General features: G+C 44.3%; 1 protein-coding gene across 2 annotated transcripts in view; it reads right to left on the bottom strand.

Annotated features, from left to right (window-relative positions):
* The window catches only part of AGO1 (argonaute RISC component 1), a 38,306-nt gene extending 28,310 nt beyond the window's left edge, over positions 1-9,996 (bottom strand). Inside the window, exons 1-4 of one of the 2 annotated variants that reach the window (XM_044237790.1) lie at positions 9,816-9,996; positions 4,436-4,619; positions 887-1,007; positions 276-457 (exon numbers count right to left, since the gene is read on the bottom strand). In XM_044237790.1, the coding sequence (XP_044093725.1) occupies positions 276-457; positions 887-1,007; positions 4,436-4,619; positions 9,816-9,840 (512 nt within the window). In that variant the 5' untranslated portion in view covers positions 9,841-9,996. The remainder of the gene's footprint in view (positions 1-275; positions 458-886; positions 1,008-4,435; positions 4,620-9,815) is intronic. The other variant, XM_044237791.1, reaches the window with a different exon arrangement.
* Positions 9,997-17,712: the final 7,716 nt, after the last annotated feature.

The following is a 17,712-nucleotide window of genomic DNA, read 5'->3' as shown; positions in this document are numbered from 1 at the left end:
TCCTTGACTAGTTGTATGACTGACCTTGTACAAGTCTATCTTTTCTCTGTCCCGCAGGGACAGATGGGGTGGAGGTCCAAAGATATCTATAAGGGCCAGGGCCAAGGCTTTAAACCACCTAAATATATATGCATACTGTTTGGCATATGGTAGGGCTTCAATGTATGTTTTATTTGAAATGCATATTGTGGGACCTTAGAAAGTGCTTATTCCCCACCTCCCCACATAGCAATTATGCCACCACTAGTTGCCCAGTTACAAACTAAACCCAGTACCTCATGGATGCCAGGTGCCTCATGGCCACATCCAGGGCTTGCACAGACTCCAAGGGAACAGGGATCTGCCCACTGACAAGGGCCTCGTGCAGCATGCGCCAGCTAACAATAGCTAGCCACTTGATGGAGACCTTGAAGATTCGATCCTTCCCTTCCCCAGGGATTGTCACCTCAAAGTCAACCTTCAGAAGAAAGGAGGTGAAGGATTGCCAGTGCTTTCCACACAATCCAACATTCCTTGCCCTGCCCCAGCTTCCCCCACCACATAGATTTCCCAAGCACTTGCTCCTTAAACTGACAGGGCTAACAATGAAGATTTCAGAGGAAATCCAGACATTTAGTCTCTAGCCACCTTAGCTTGGCACTTCTATCCCTCTCAACTTAGCAGGAAGTCTTTAAGTCTATTTTAAGTCTAATCTCAGTCTGTTTGGGACAAGGACAGACATACACTGGCTAAATAAACATCAGCATCTACCCACCCCTCACCCTAAAACACACTTTCTCATCATAAAAGATGAAAGGTATTTCTGAACTGCCAGACTCCAGATAGACTTATATGAGTTGTGTATCACCCCAGACCCCTGGCACATCTAGCCTGACTCCCAGCTTACCCGTTCGTTGCCAATGGGCAGTGCTGTGACAGTGTAAATGTTCTTCTTTCCATCATACACAGGCTTGCGATCACCAAAGATCTGAGGCTTGAAATGCTGGACCATGTATTCCACCACCTCCCTGTGGGGGATAGAAGCAGCCTATGGAAGCTGAGAGGCTACTACTTCAAGCTCTTGGAGGCAATTCGATGTTCAGGTAATGTCCACCCCCTCCTAACAGCTACTCTAATCTCTACTCTGTGGTAGTGCTTCTCAAATGTTAACTTTCCTATGAATCACCTGGAGATTTTATTAAAATGCAGATTCTAATTCAGATCTAGAGCAAAGTCTGAAATTCTACAGTCTTAATAAGCTATCAAGTGATGCTTCTGGTTCTCAGATCACCAAGGCTCTAAAGGATCTGAAAGAGTAGGTACATGTGCCTTCTGGAGGCAGAGTGGGGAGGCAGAGAAGAAAAGGACTCATTCCCAAGGTCTATCTAGAATCAGGAACAGAACCCAGGCTGCTCCAATCCCCAAACTGAGACATAAAAAAGGTAGATGAGGAAAAGGTGTGAATTGAAATAGGAATAAACTGTGGAAGAACCCTCTCTCTTCCATCTCTCCAAAGCTCTAAGTCCCACCTCATTATCATCTCTTTCTTGATTTTACTTCCTGTCCTCTGCCCCTAAGATTTCAGAATGTCCATTTATCCTTCAGAATACCATTCCACCCAACAATCTGACCTCTTTACTTTCTAAACCAAAGCTCTTGAATACTATTGGTTTAAAAAAAACCCTCAAACTGTACTTTGTAAATAACAATAAATACATGGTTTCAATCCTAATTAGGCTTCAGTGCTACCAAGCAATCTTTTCCATGTCCCTGATCAATTCCATCCCTCACAGACTGTGTCAAACTTTCTCCTCTACCCTCTAATTCCAGAACCCGTTTCTACCTCCAATCAAAAATCAACTCTAGGGAAGCCCCGGTGGTTCAGTGGGTTAAGCCTCTGCCTTTGGCTCATGTCATGATCTCAGGGTCATGGGATTGAGTCCTGCATGGGGCTCTCTGCTTAGCAGGGAGCCTGCTTCCTCCTCTCTCTCTGCCTGCCTCTCTGCCTACTTGTGATCTCTGTCTGTCAAATGAATAAATTTCAAAAATCTTTAAAAAAAAAAAATCAACTCTAATGACTCTAAAAAGAGCACAGGATAGGCAAGGTCACCTTCAAGTTCCCAGACATATGAATAAACATATTTATGTAGGCAGACCTCTTTTCTTTTCTTCTCACACTTGAAATGTCCCTTCCATATGTAATTTTTAAATATATGAAAAAGTGTTCAACTTCACTCAATAGAGAAACTCAATTTAAAATTAAACCAAGGGGCGCCTGTGTGGCTCAGTGGGTTAAAGTCTCTGCCTTCGGCTCAGGTCATGATCCCAGGGTCCTGGGATCGAGCCCCATTGGGATCTCTGCTTAGCAGGGAGCCTGCTTCCCTCTCTCTCTCTGCCTGCCTCTCTGCCTACTTGTGATCTCTGTCTGTCAAATAAATAAAGTCTTTAAAAAAATAAAAAATTAAAAAAGAAATAAAATTAAATTAAACCAAGATTGGGGCACCTGGCTGGCTCAGTTGGTAGAGCTGCAACTCTTGATCTCAGGGCTGTAAGTTCAAGCCCCAAGCTGGGCAAAGAACTTACTTTAAAAAATAAATAAAACTGATCCAAGATATAATTTTCTACATATCAGAATTCCAAAGGTCAAAAAATCCAATACACTGGACTGGTACAGAGGGAAGAGGCACTAATACTCTGATAATGGGAGTATAAATTGGTACAACTTACCTTAAAAAAAACAAAACAAAACAAAAACTGGTAGTATCTCCAAATTTTTCAATGTATTATGCCAGCAATTCCACGCCTAGGAATTTATCCTATAGATACACTCATATTTCAGTGCAAAAATGTATCTACATTTTATAATATTCAACAGTTTCACCTTTGTAGCAAAAGTTTAGGTTAAAGCTAAGTGTTCCTCCATAGATTTATTAAATAAGTTATAATACATCCATTCAATGGAATATCTATGGAGCTATGTAAAAGACTAAGGCAGGTATACATGATCTGGTATATATTGTTCAGTGGAAAAAAGCAAGGTACAAACAAGGCTTACTGGATTCTATATTTTGTGTGTATGGGTTTTTGTTTTGTTTTGTTTTGTTTTTTAAAGATTTTATTTATTTATTTGACAGAGAGAGAGATCACAAGTAGGCAGGCAGAGGGTGGGGGGGGGAGCAGGCTCCCTTCTGAGCAGAGAGCCTGATGTAGGGCTCGATCCCAGGACCCAGAGATCATGACCTGAGCCAAAGGCAGAGGCTTAACCCACTGAGCCACCCAGGTGCCCGTGTGTGTTTTTTAAGATTTTATTTATTTACTTAGAATGAGAGAACACAAGCAGGGGGAGTGGCAGAGGGAGCCAGAGAAGCAGGCTCCCCACTGAGCAGGGAGCCCAGTGTGGGGCTCCATCCCAGGACCCTGGGAACATGACCTGAGCCAAAGGCAGATACTTAATCAATGGAGCCACCCCAGTACCCCTATTTTGTGCATTTAAAAAAATGTTTTATATACATATACGCTTACATATGCAAACAAAAATATGTGGGAGCATACTCAAGAATGGTAACAATGAATGCCTTTAGGGAAAAGGACTAGGGGACTAAGGACCAGGGTAACAGGAGACATTTTTCACTGCTGCTCTTCTTGTAATATTTTATTTATTTTTACATTGTGCATATGTAGTTTTCAAGTAATAATGAAATAAATTAATTCTGAAAAGAAATATTGCTTCGGGGCACCCAGATGGCTTAGTTGGAAGAGCATCAGACTCTTATTCTCAGGGTTGTAAGTCTGAGCTCCATGCTGGGTAGAGAGATTACTTAAAAATAAAATCTTTAAAAAAAAAAAAAAGGAAGAAAGAAAGAAAAGAAGTATTGCTCTTTCCAAGGCTAATTCCTCCAACTATGTGTCTGTCCTATAATGTCTTCTTGCCTGCCTTAGCAATAAGTAGGAACTCATTCCTCTCCCTCCTGCCCGGTACCTTTAACTAGTTTCTTCTCCTGTTTATCTAGGTCTCCTTCTTAAAAACTTTCAATTCATTCATTCATTTTAACAAATACTGCAATGCACAATGCACTGTACTTGACTCCTATAAATCCTCTCTAACCAACATAGTCTCTCTCTTTCCCCATGCTTCACTGTCAAGCTATTTAATAAAGGCTATTTGCTCTCACTGTCCTTACCACATTACCTTCTACTTATTCGTCAACTCACTGTAGTTAGATTACTAACTAGCCCAATTACTCTGCTGAAATTGCTTTGCAAAAGGCACCAATATCTCTTAATAGCCAAATTCAATGATATTTTTCAGTGTTTACCTTACCTGGAATCTCTTCCTCAAAAACTTTTTTGAATCTGGTGACACCACCCTCTACCAGTTTTCTGGACAGTCTCTGAAGATTCTGAGACTCAGGACAGTAAAGACCCCTGGATTTGGCAGCTTATGTGCATCACTTACCGGTTGACTCTGCGAGGACACTTATCCGGCTTGATATCCACCTCGTAGTGGTAGACGTCAATCTTAGGGATGTCCACCTCAAAGTAATTGGCCAGGAGCTTGATTGGTTTCCCCACAGTGCCAATGCCAGGTCGGCGAGGTGCCTGGAACACCTGCTGCAGGGGGGGCAGGTAGGCGCCTGCAGCTACAAGATAAAGAGGCTGGTGAGGGTAGAGTCTAGCAATCTCCATATCATTCTGATCAGAGAAGGCACAAGGCCTCCTAGAACCAAACAGGAAAGTATACGGGAAGCCTCCTTCCTGCCTACCTAACTCAACTGAGGGGTTCCACAGACTCAGACAACCCACATTCATTTTTTTCAAACCTCTCTCCAGATAGGAAAATTATCCTTCTTGTCTCTCTTCGATTCATCAAGTGAATACTTAATATGTTTCTATTAGATGTTAAGCAGAGGAGCTAAATCTGGCTCCCAATAATAAAACTTTCTTTCTTGTATTAGATTAAGACACCTGCCTCCACCAGGTATCTAACAGACCAAGAATTCTCTTTTCTTCTCTGCCAGCCAGATGCTCACTTCACTTATCACCATCCTGAACATGAAATAGCAACATCATAATGCTCCTCTACAATGTAAGCAGGAGGAAGATCCAAAGAAGGTCAGGCTAGGGGGATGTGAGGGAGACAATGTTTTAGAACGGATTAAGGCAACTGAATGGCTGAGGTTGGAGAGACATTAAAGTTGAAAAGGCTAAAAAAAATACAGTTTGGAGACAAAAGAAAGGAGAGAGGCTGAAACAGGAAGCTGACAAAGAGGCCACAACTGGAAATCACAGCAGAAAGAGGCTTGATCTAGGAAAGAGGGAAGGCTGGAGTTAAGGCCTGGGAAACATACAGGTTAGAGTTGGGAGCCTGAGCAAGAAGCAAGGCTGCAACTGGGAGACAAAGAAGAAAAAGTTCAAAAGAAGAAAAAGCTAAGGAATGAAGACAGGCAGAACACAGGAAACTGGGCTAAGAATAGGCTAGTGTACAGGACTTGGATAGGAGAGGCAGCCATTAACATGCTGGAGAAGAATGAGATACTGGCTCTGAGGAGGAGAATAAGGTGCTTTGCACAGGCACAGCTCCTGCCACACAGAGAGCCCAGACAGTAACAGAAGGGATCAGTTTCAAGATAGAGCAGGCCCCTGGGAAAGGGTTAGGGCAGGGCCAGCTTCCACTACTTTCTCCTCTCTTGCCACCAGCTAGATTGCTGCCTCTAGTTTTATTTTCTAGCTTGAGGGGAAAGAGAAGAAAGAGGGACACTGCCTAAGAGAAGCCTTTGTCCATAGCTACTATCATCATTGCCACTAGAGGACCAGCCCAGGTGGGAGAGACGAATAAACCAGCCCAGAACCTCCCATCATCATAGCTCTGCTTTCACAGTCTGCCAGGCAGGGGGGATGGGGCATATCCTCAGCTGGGGGGTCAGGAAGAGGTCAGAACCATTCTCAGGAGGGGCAAGCTTCCCAGAGCTAAGCTGCTATGCCTCCTTCTAACCACCTGTCAAGCCCAGCCCCACTCTGCAGACAGGGAAATGCAGACAGAAAGGGAGGCTCAGCCAGGGGGTAAAGGGCCATCAAGGACCAAACTACATAGGGAAGTGAAAGCCTAACTACTAGCACCTGGGTGCCTACCCCAGAAAGAGCTGGACAAAAATTACACATAAGCAATAAATATATGCAAACACATAGTAAGACATATTCCTGTCATACACACCCAAACACACACTTAGACCTAGACAGTTTACCTTTATATACATACCACTCACCGCCCTAGATGGTGAGTTCTTCAAGAGCAGGGACTGTATCTTGCCTCCTAGCATATAGGAGGTGTCCAACATACAGATATTAAATGAATAAACAAAGAGATCCACAGATATATCACGAAGAACACACATGCATACACAACATTCAAACACCTGCAAACTGCTAAAAAACAATTATACACCCTGCAAAAAATAAACATCCTGGTGGATATAAGAGATACAATTCCCTTCCCCAAATTTTTACATTGCATTCACCTCCGTAGCCTTCCAGGCTGAACAATCATTTGGATTCTTGGGAAAAAAGGCATCCCCTAGAGCTGGGGGCTGGGTGGAAATCATGGGGGATGGGACACTCTAATCTCAAAGGCTTCTCTTCCCCAGACATAGGACTACACATCAAATTCAGCCTTAGGCACCCTCGACTCCAAGGAGGCTTTGGAAAAACGAAGAACCCCCTCTTCCCCTTCATCCCCAAACTAGGGAAGGCAAAAGGGAGAACCCCTCTCCCATCCCATCCCCCAGCAAGCCTTAGAGCTGTACAGAGTCCCCCCGTCTTAGCCCACCCTGCCCCCAGTTTTTCGTCTGAGAAAGGGAGACACTTCCCTTCAAACCCAGACAGGGACAGACGGCCACTTTGTGATGCAGATGAGGGCCCCCGCACAGAGGACAAAGCTTGGGCCTTGGGGGGAAAGGGGCGGGGCCCTGCCTTGCAGACAAAAGCAAGGAGGGAGGGGCCATGAAAAGGACACTCCCCCTCCCCCATCCCCAACCAGCCCTGAGAAGGAAAAGTAACCAAGCTGAAAGGCCTGGCTCAGGGATTCCTTCCCTGCAGTTTTGAGGCCCACATACCTCCTTGAGAGCCAGACTGCCTATTCGAAACACAAACTCAAGGCTGCGTTAGCTGTCCAGTAAGCAAAGACTAAGAAGCCAACCTCTCCTAAAAAAAATTTATCCACACATGAGTATATACAACTACTAAATATCCATACATGTGCTTAACCATTTATGTTCACAATGGAATGTGATTCACTTCATTTACTAAATGTGTACTTTGTGTCAGGGCCTAGACACTCACTGTTTCCACAGATAAATTAGATATTACCTCTACCCTCCTGAAGCTCCCAATCCAGTATATGTGCTTGGAACACACCTGAGCACAGAAAGCACACATCAGGACATAGCCCAGTAAAGTGAGCACCAGTACCTTTAATTTTTGTGTACTGTGTCCTCCAACTTTCAAGAAAATAGTCTTAGCCTGGGAAGGAGGCAGTTATGGGGTCCCTCCATTCACAGCTTCCAGACTGAACTCCAACTACCCCTTCTGATGAGGTAAAGCTGGTCCCAAGAGGCTACAGCTGACTCCAGATACCAGGCTCTAGTCCCTTCCCAAGAAGATTTTATCTTGCAATAAGAAAAAAAAGTAAATGTCTTCATCACTCCAGAGCCTACTAGGAATTCATCAAAATGAAATCATTAGCAGTGTAGTATGGGTGCCAGCTCCAAGCAATCTATTTGAACCTCTGTGACCTACTCCTACTCTATCTAGTACACAGGTTGCTCAAATAGTCTCCAGCCTAGAAAACCAGGAGAATTACTAGAATGGAGAAAGAATCCTAAGGGAAGGAGAAACGGTTTTCTGAGGTCAGATGCTCCCCGCATTCTTCATGAAGACCTACACAGCCTTTACGAGGTCATTTTTGTTTGGGGGAAATTAGTCACTAAGTACATATATCACTAAATGGATGAGCTGAGTAAATTGGTAGGAGCTATCTCTTTGGGGGGTGGGGGGAGTGCAAGATCAGGCATAAAAAGATAATGATTCTTCCACCAACAATGAAATTCATGTCCCAAAAGAAATGAAATTCTTGGGGCGCCTGGGTGGCTCAGTGGGTTAAGCCTCTGCCTTCGGCTCAGGTCATGATCTCAGAGTCCTGGGATCGAGTCCCACATCGGGCTCTCTGCTCGGCAGGGAGCCTGCTTCCCTCTCTCTCTCTCTGCCTGCCTCTCTGCCTACTTGTGATTTCTCTCTGTCAAATAAATAAATAAATAAATAATCTTAAAAAAAAAAAAAAAAAGAAATGAAATTCTTGTCCTGAATAGTAATCCTATTTCCACCCCTAGAGCAAATGGAAGGAGGTAGTGGGACAAGACCTAAAGGATTCCCAGGTTCAGAATGCTCCTTCCAATCAAAGTGTAAGAGATCTAGGACACAGGAGGTGCCACCATTCCACAGCCCATCCTGGAGACTCTAGTCTTGAGGTAGCCCTACACCAGTCTCTCTCTTCTCATCTCCTTTCACCCTGATTTCCTGTGAATAAGAAGTTAAGGCTATCACCTGAAACTCACCAGGGTGAAAGCTATAAACTCCCCCTCCCCCAAACAACTTATCTGTGACAAAAGGCTAACTTGGCAACCTTGGGTCTAATAACATGGCCCTGACAGTTTCTGGGAACAAAGAGAAGAGAAAGAAAAGATACCCAGGGGGGGATAGAAGCCACAAAAAATATTAAAGAATAGAAAGAGAGCAGGCCGTCACGTGAGGAGACATTTCAATGGAAAAATCATCATCTTTGGATTAAAAGGTCCCATCTCTACAGAGTATTGGACCAGAAACAAGGAAACCAGGCAGACAACCCCTTCCAGGTAAACCTGGTCCTGGCCTTGCTCCTTCAGTAACCAACACCCTTTCTAAGTTGTCTCTTCAGGGGGAGGGCACTGCCTTGGTTCCAGCCTTTCCTCATCCCAGGGGCATACGGCGGCACTTTGGCAGTTTCTCTCAACCCGTTCTTGGCAAATTTTGACTGAGGGTTTCCAGGATCAAGTGTAAGAGCCCCAAAGATGGGGAAGGGGACCATTTCTATTTGCACTCTGCCAACTTAACGTTTGAGAGAACGCGCCCCATAAGCGGGCTCCTTTTTCCAAGACAAATCGGGCAGGATGGGGGAGGGTGGGGGGATTCGGGCAGCCACGCCCCCACCACTTCGGGCTGCCCCTTCCAGCTGCCACCTCCGCGCATGCTCCGGCGCCTCAGCTCCAGCTCCCCAGACTCACGGGGGGGAATCCCGGGACTGGATCCCCACCCACCGCCCCCTGACCCTCGCCCCAGCGTCAGGCCCGGCTGGGGCGGAGCTCACAGCCCAGCTCTGGCGCCTTCTCCCAAGAGACACTAGCCCAGCCCAGCCCCCGCCCCCCGGCATGCAGCAGCACGGGCCCATCTGTGTCGACCCCCTCCTCTCCTGGACACCTGGAGCCCGCCCCCTGCCACCTGCCGGGCCTCTCCCTAGGCCTCCCGGGATCTCCGGGAGTCCTTACGTACGTTCAGGCCCTTCTCCCAGATTACTTCCCACCTCCAGGAGTGCATACAGCCTCGTTTGATTAACAGCCCCCGTCTTAGGGCTTCCTTCACAAGGTTTCCCCCGGAACTGCATACAGCCTCCCTTCAAACTGGGCCCCCCATTCCATAAGAGCCCCTCTCCTCACTCAGGAAGCCTTTCCTCACTCGGAAATCCTGTTCTTCACGCGGGAGTCCCCCGGTCCTTGGAGCATGCACCGTCCCCCACTCCCGGGGGCCCTTACCTGCTCCCGAGGGTCCCGCTTCCATCCCATATACCCGTGCGGAGGTCAGGCGGCCCGGAGACTGTGGAGTCCAGAGTGAGGGGCCTAGGTACCCCGCACTCTAGCTGCACGGGCTTCCGGGCCGGGCTCGGCACCCCCCCCAAGCCCGGCCGCTCGCGCCGCTGCCCCCGCAGCCTCCGTTGCCGCCGCCGCCGCGGAGCCTGCAGCAGCTCCCCCTGCGAGCACCCGGCCAGTTGCCAGTGCGCAGGCGCGACCGCCAGGCCCAGGGGGCGGACGGGAACGAGTCAAGCGGGGCGCTCCGACGGCAACAAAGGCCAATGGAGAGGGGCGGGAGCACCGGGGACCTGAGGCAGCGGCCCCTGGCGGTCACCCGTCGCCATGCAGCCCGGCGGGAGGGCTCCGGTAAAGGCGCCGCGGAACCGCGCAGCAGCGTAAGTGGGGTGGGGCGGTGGGGCGGTGGGGCGGTGGGGGGAGGGGGTCTGCTCCCACCGCCCCCCCTCACCCCCGGCAGCAGCCTCCGGCCGTGTGTCTTTTCCCCAAACAGGTCCCTCCAAACCTACACACAGCCTTCCCCCTTTGCACAGCCAAAAGCATATTTCAAGAACCCCACCTCATTCCCAGGCTCCCCCCCACACACTCAGAGCGCCCCATCACCCAGGGCCCTGCCTCCCACCTCTCCTCCCAATCACCCTCATCCTTCAAGCTTCGGCTGCAAAGCGCCTGCCTCCGCGAAGCCTTTCTCCGTCCCTAGTCACTGAACTCACTGACGCCACCCTCTTCTTCCAGGCCGAGTGCTGGGCGCTTAGACCACACACGAAAGAGACCCTGCCTACCCTGTAAGATGTCACAGCCTCAACTTAAGTGCGACTACAGAGTTCTATCTGCGGGATCTGGGAAGCACCTGCCTACACTTTTTCATCCAGAACTCACTCCTGAACGCGGTCAATCTGCTTCTGTCCTCATCACATCACTTAAAATACTTTTTGTCTCAAAATTCAAAGGATAATTTTCTATTATTATTTCTCTGCAGCATTTGGCACTGACCTCTCCTTCCTTTTTGAGGCTTACTTGGCTTCAGAATTTTCTAAACTCTCCTATTGCCTAATCTTTTTCATTCTTCTTCAAGGGTCATATGTTGTTTTTTTTGCCCCAGTAAAGAACAGTGTTCACTGTGGTTTTAAATCCAGCTCTCTTATTGCACCTTCTACTTTTTCCTCGAAGGTCTCATCCATTCTTGTGGCTCAACCATCCCTCCAAATCTCTATCTCCAGCCACGTCCTAAACTCATATTTCCAAATGTATGCTGGACAGCTCCACCTGGATCTCCAGTACTTCAAATTTGGAGTCCAAAATCAAACTCTTTATCTTTCCCCCACAAATGTGCTTGTTCTATGCCTCCTTTCTCTGCAAATAGATACAGTTTCCAGAAATGACAGATTCTCTCCCTTGCTTCTTGACCCCATTCAGCACTTCACCAAGTCCTGACATGTTTACCCCCTGACTTGCTCCCACATGACCCCCCCCCCACCATTCTGCAGGCTCCTTGTTTTAGTGCAGATCCTTGGTGCTGGTGCACCCCTTGCCAAAAGTAACACAGCCACTTCCTTGCTAGTCTCACAGTTTCTGGGAACATTTCTCTCATACAGTTTGCTGCAGATGAGAGGTGGTAAGAGACCCAGCTCAAACATCACTTTCCCATATATTCATGTGTGTTCAGCCACATGTATTTTTTGATGCGTACTTTACACTAGATGCTGTGCAGAGGACTAGGAACTTCAGAGAAAGATCATACCCAGTCCCTACCCATAGGATATTAATTTCTGACACTTACCATGGTGTACTTTGCTTCTCTCTAGCAGAGGTTCTCAAATAGCAAGCATCATAATCACCTGGAGAGCTTGTTAATACTTTTTTTTTTAAGATTTTATTTATTTATTTGACAGAGATCACAAGCAGGCAGAGAGGCAGGCAGAGAGAGAGGAGGAAGCAGGCTCCCCACTGAGTAGAGAGCCCCATGTGGGGCTCAATCCCAGGACCCCGGGATCATGACCTGAGCTGAAGGCAGAGGCTTTAACCCACTGAGCCACCCAGGCGCCCCTGGAGAGCTTGTTAAAAGATTGCTGAGCCCCGCCTCCAGAGCTTGTGATTCAATAGGTCTTGGGTAGAACCCAAGAATGTTCATTTCTTTTCTTTTTTTTTTTTTTTTTTCCTTCACGGTGCATTTCTAGTAAGTTTCTAGATGAGGCTGATGCTGCTGATCTAGGGACCACACTTGAGAACTAATGCTCTACAGCATAAAGTTAAGAACAAAGACTCAAGGGCCCTAGATGACTCAGTCATTAAGCTTCTGCCTTTCCGGGATCAACCCCTGCATCGGGTTCTCTGCTCAGCAGGAAGCCTGCTTCTCTCTCTCTCACTCCTCCTGCTTGTGTTCCCTCTCTCACTGTGTCTCTCTGTCAAATAAATAAATCTTAAAAAAAGAAAGAAAAAGAGAGAAGAGAAGAGAAGAGAAGAGAAAAGAAAAAAGAAAAAGACTCCAGAGCGAGCCTGTTTTGGCTTTAATCCTGGTGCCATTTACTAGCTGTGTAACATGGGGCAAATTATTTTAAGATTTTATTTATTTGACAGAGAAAGAAATCACAAGTAGGCAGAGAGAGGGGGAAGCAGGCTCCCCACTAAGGAGAGAGCGGGCTTCTATCCCAGATCCCAAGATCATGACCTGAGCCAAAGGGGGTGCTTAATCCACTGAGCCACCCAGGGGCCCCAGGGCAAATTACTTACTTTCTCTGTATCTCAATTTCCTCCTCCCCCATTTTAAGAGATAGAAATAGCCTACCTCAATGGTCTGCTGTTAATATACACAAAGACCTTAGAACAGTACCTAGAAGATTGTAGAAGAAGTATTAGTTACTGTTATAACCATTATCTGCCTCTTGCACAATATTCTAAGTTCCTGAAGAAAAGGGACGGAATCAGATCCATCTCTGCCCCCTTTTAGTGCCTGGCACAAGCTGTGCCTACAATGATCAGTAAATATGAATGGATCTGAATCAAAGAGATGGCATCAAAACATCCTCAGAAATAGCAGGACCTCTGCCTCGGCATAACCAAGCATTCTATTAGAAAAGTTAGAATCCCCATTCTAAATTCCAAGTCTCACACTTAACTTTGTGAAAAGGCATTAGTCACTATTTTGACTCATCTCCAAAGTGGCTAATGGAGTTAAGCTTGGCCCTGGCAGACCATCTCCATCACCCAGGATTTCACTCTAGGCTAGGCAAAGAGGTACAGTTTAAGGGAAATCCGCATAGCATTTTTTGTTTTTTAATTCTAGGGCTTAGGCCTTTTTAAAAGATTTTATTTATTTGACAGAGAGAGAGAGACAGTGAGAGAGGGAACACAAGCAGAGGGAGTGGGAGAGGGAGAAGCAGGCTTCTTGCCTCGAGGGGAGCCCCATGTGGGGCTCAATCCCAGGATCCTTAAGGCAGACGCTTAAGGACCAAACCACCCAGGCACCAATATGTTGGTATTTTTATGCAGACAAACTTCTTCCAGTAACTCCTGATGTACTTTTCCTAGAAACCTACTGGGTCCTTGGCTATTTCCAGTTCAATCCTTGTATCTCAGTCCACTACTAACTCACACTCAAAGGCCTCTGTTGTGTGGGCCAGAGCCCAGATCTTTCCACTTATATACCTTCTCTATAGCCAGAGTTTCCTGGCCATAGATCAAGAATGGCCTGGGAAAAAAATTATATCTCCATCTATATTTTCCTCTTTTTATATTTAAAATTCAGCCTGGGAACAATGAGATCAAAGTCCATCTATATTTTCCTCCTTTTTATACTTAAAATAGTCTGAGAACAATGAAATCAAGGTATTATAATGGAAATAAAACAAATCATGGGGTGCCTGGGTGCCTCAGTGGGTTAAAGCCTCTGCCTTTGGCTCAGTCATGATCCCAGGGTCGTGGGATCGAGCCCCGCATAAGGCTCTCTGCTTGGCAGAGAGCCTGCTTCCCTTCCTCTCTCTCTGCCTACTTGTGATCTCTGTCTGTCAAATAAATAAATAAATAATCATAAAATAAATAAATCATACATCCTAATATCAGGAAAAAAATCACCAACAGCTCTCGCATGTACCATCTCTTTTTATCTATAATTTTTCTCATATATTTCAGGAGATAATTTTAAAAATCAGAAATCATGAACAGTGGAATTAATAAATGTCAACCCGTACTTTGAAAAGACTTACGAAATTTGAAATTTGTAGACTTTTTAAAAATAACTTTTTAAAAAATATATTTAGTTGAGAGAGTCTGAATATTTGAGCAGGGGGAGGGTGAGAGGGAGAGAGAATCTCAAGCAAATTCTGCACAGAGCTTGGAGCCAGAGGTGGAACTCTCACTCAGGATCTTGCGATTATGACCAGAGTGGAAATCAAGAATCCAACACCTAACAGACTGAGTCCTGCCAGAGGTACCCCCAGAATTACTCTTTTTAAACTGGGGTATAATTTACAGATAATAAACTGTACCTATATAAAGTGTACGATTTAATTAATTCTAACTTACATGTCAACCTAAGAAACCACCACCACAATCAGGACATTGAATATATCTTCCACTCCCAAATTTTAAAAGTTATCTCAAGGAATAAATAAAAGACTAAATTGAAAAAAAAATAAAAGACTAAAGAATTTGAAACCCTAAGTAAAATTTAAAATTACATACATACTTTTTCTTCAAAAAATGAAAAACAAGGATCAAAAACAAGAATTGAACAACAATTACAGAAGACATTGAGGAAGTTATCAAAAATGACCGAATAACATCTGGCCCCAAAGGCTCACTGCTTAATACTTCCAATCATTCCTGAGGTGCCTGGCTGGCTCAGTTCATGGAACACGCAACTCTTGATCTGGGGGGTTGTGGGTTCAAGCCCCATATTGGGTGTAGAGATTACTTAAAAATTAAATCTTAAAATAAAATACTTTCAACTATTCTTGAAAGAAATAATTTCTGTTCCATTTATATGAATGGCTCTAAGACATAAGAGGAAGAGGAATTTTCCTAATTTGTGCACAGTTGCATATAAAGATCATCGTTTATCAGATGATATTATAAAAAGAGATCTCAAGAATATGGAGGATGCAAAAATCACAAGTCAAATACTAGCATATAGAATTCTGTAAGAGATTAAAATAATGATAATAATAACAGCTAATATTATTGTTTTGGTTTCTTTTTAAATATTTTATTTATTTATCAGAGAGAGAGAGAGAGAGAGAGAGAGAGACAGTGAGGGAATACCAGCAGGGGTAGTGGGCAAAGGAGAAGCAGGCTTCCTGCGGAGCAAGGAGCCTGATACAAGGCTCAATCCCAGGACCCTGGGATCATGACCAGAGCTGAAGGCAGACACTTAACGACTGAGACACCCAGGCGCCCGCCCCTATTTTATTTTAAAATAAACTCTATGCCCAACATAGGGCTTGAACTTACAACCCTGAATTCAAGAGTCACATGCTTTACCAACTGAGCCAGCCATGTGCCCCAATAATAGCTAACATTATTAAATATTTACTTAATATTAAGGACCAGGTACGATTCCAACACTTGACATATGTTAACTCACATACTCCTCACAAAAATCTTGGTGCAACATAAAACAGATAGGTTGGTTTGGACTGAGAAGCAATAGATAAATAACCAGCACAGGCAGGTATTATTACTAAAAATGGAGACACAGTGGGGTGCCTGGGTGGCTCAGTCAATTAAGCATCAGATTCTTGATTTCAGCTTGGGTCATGATCTCAGGGTCCTGAGACAGAGCCCCATGTCAAGCTCCACACTGAGCATGGAGCCTGCTTAAGATTCTCTCTCTCTCACTCTGCCCCTCCCCCTACTCATGCACATATTCTCCCTCAAAACAAAAATCTAAATAAATAAATAAATAATAGAGACATAGATAAGTAATTTGCCTAAAGATCAAACAACTTGTAACTAGCAGAGGCAAAACCTGAACTCAGGTTGGAGGGTTCCAGGGTCAATACTCTTAATCACACTATATGACATCATTAAAAGAAAAGCATAACACAAATATAAGGGTAATTCAATGATGGTTCAAAAATAAATACCTTAATATGCCATGAAAGTAGTTAAAATAAAAACATGGTAACAGTAATAGATAAAAATATTTTATAAATTTTAATACCCATTCTTAAGAAAATAATTAAAATCACTCATCCTTAACAAGATAATACTTTTAGCTAGTGGGGAAGCAGTAGATATTTTTCTTTTTAAAACAAGGATAAATAAGGTCACTATATACCACTAATACTATTTCATTTCTTTTATTTAGAAGGGAGGGAAGGGGAAAGGGAGAGGAAGAGAATTTTAAGCAGATTCCATGCCTAGCACCCAGCCCAATGCAGGGGTTTATCTCATAACCCTAAGATCATGACCTGAGCCAAAATCAAGAAGTCCGACGTTTAACCAACTGACCCATCCAAGTTCCTCCCACTTACACTATTTTAATACTGGTTTAGATATTTTAGTCAGGAAAGAGAGAGGAGGGGCACGGGTGGTAGAGTGAGAAATATAAACTTTGTATAACTAAGTAAGATAAACTAGTATATAAGAATATATCTTGGGGTGCCTGGGTGGCTCAGTGGGTTAAAGCCTCTGCCTTCGGCTCAGGTCATGATCCCGGGGTCCTGGGATCGAGCCCCACATTGGGCTCTCTGCTCAGCAGGAAGCCTGCTTCCCTTCCTCTCTCTCTGCCTGTCTCTCTGCCTAATTGTGATCTCTGTCTGTCAAATAATTAAAATCTTTTTTTTAAAAAAAGAATATATCTTTATTATAGTTGATGCAATTATATAACAAGAAAATATAAAATTTTACTAAAACTAGTAAGACTAAGTGGAAAGAGTCAAGAAAATAAGCAAAAATCTGTAGCATTCACTGATCACACAAGTAATAACAATTAGAAAATATAATGATAAAATATCCAGTTCAGGGGATGCCTGAGTGGCTCAGGTAAGCATCTGCCTTTGGGTCAGGTCCTAGGATAAAGTCCCACATCAGGCTCCCTGCCCAGCAGGGAGTCTGCTTCTCCCTCTTCCTCTGCCTTTTCTCTCTGCTCATGCTCTCTTCCTCTCTCTCAAATAAATAATTTTTTTAAAAACTTAGAAATAAATTTAATATGATGTATTTGTGACTGAGAAAGTCTGTAAGAACCAATAAAGAGACATTTAAAAGCCTAAGTAGAGAGAGGCCTAGCACCTGAATAGAAAAAAAACAAATAATGTAATAATTATTTGGATCCTTGCTACTCCAGTCTCAAGTTCTGAGGACTAGAATCAGGTATCCCCACCCATCCCCATGTATTGCACTCCAGAAATACGAAGAGTTAAGGATAGATTCTGCTAGTCACTACCCCTAAGAAGAGATAAATATATAGGATCAATGCTACCAAATAGAAATATCATGTGAGCTACATATATAATTTTAGATTTTCTACTAGCCACATTATATAAAACAAAAAGGAAGGAGGTGAAATCAATTTTAAAACTACATTTTATTTAATCCAAAAATATTATTTTAACATGTCATCCATATAAAAATTACTAAATTTTACATTCCTTTTTTATGTAAATCTGAAATCTGGTGTATATTTTACAGTTGTAGTACATCTCAATTCAGACTAGCAACATCTCAAGTGTTTGACACTTGTGGCTAGTGGCTACTATATTGGACAAAACAGATGATCATTTCAATGAAATTCTGACTATAATGACAGAGGCAACATGTCATAGGAACTAAGAAGACATATATCTAGTGCAGTCTGGAATAATCAGGGTAGGTTTCCTAGAAGAGGTACCTACTTAAACAGGCCTCG

Source organism: Neovison vison, chromosome 2 (assembly GCF_020171115.1).
Source record: "Neovison vison isolate M4711 chromosome 2, ASM_NN_V1, whole genome shotgun sequence".
Taxonomy (NCBI): domain Eukaryota; kingdom Metazoa; phylum Chordata; class Mammalia; order Carnivora; family Mustelidae; genus Neogale; species Neogale vison.
The sequence above is the reverse complement of the archived record's forward strand: the minus strand, read 5'-3'. Positions and strand labels throughout refer to the sequence as shown.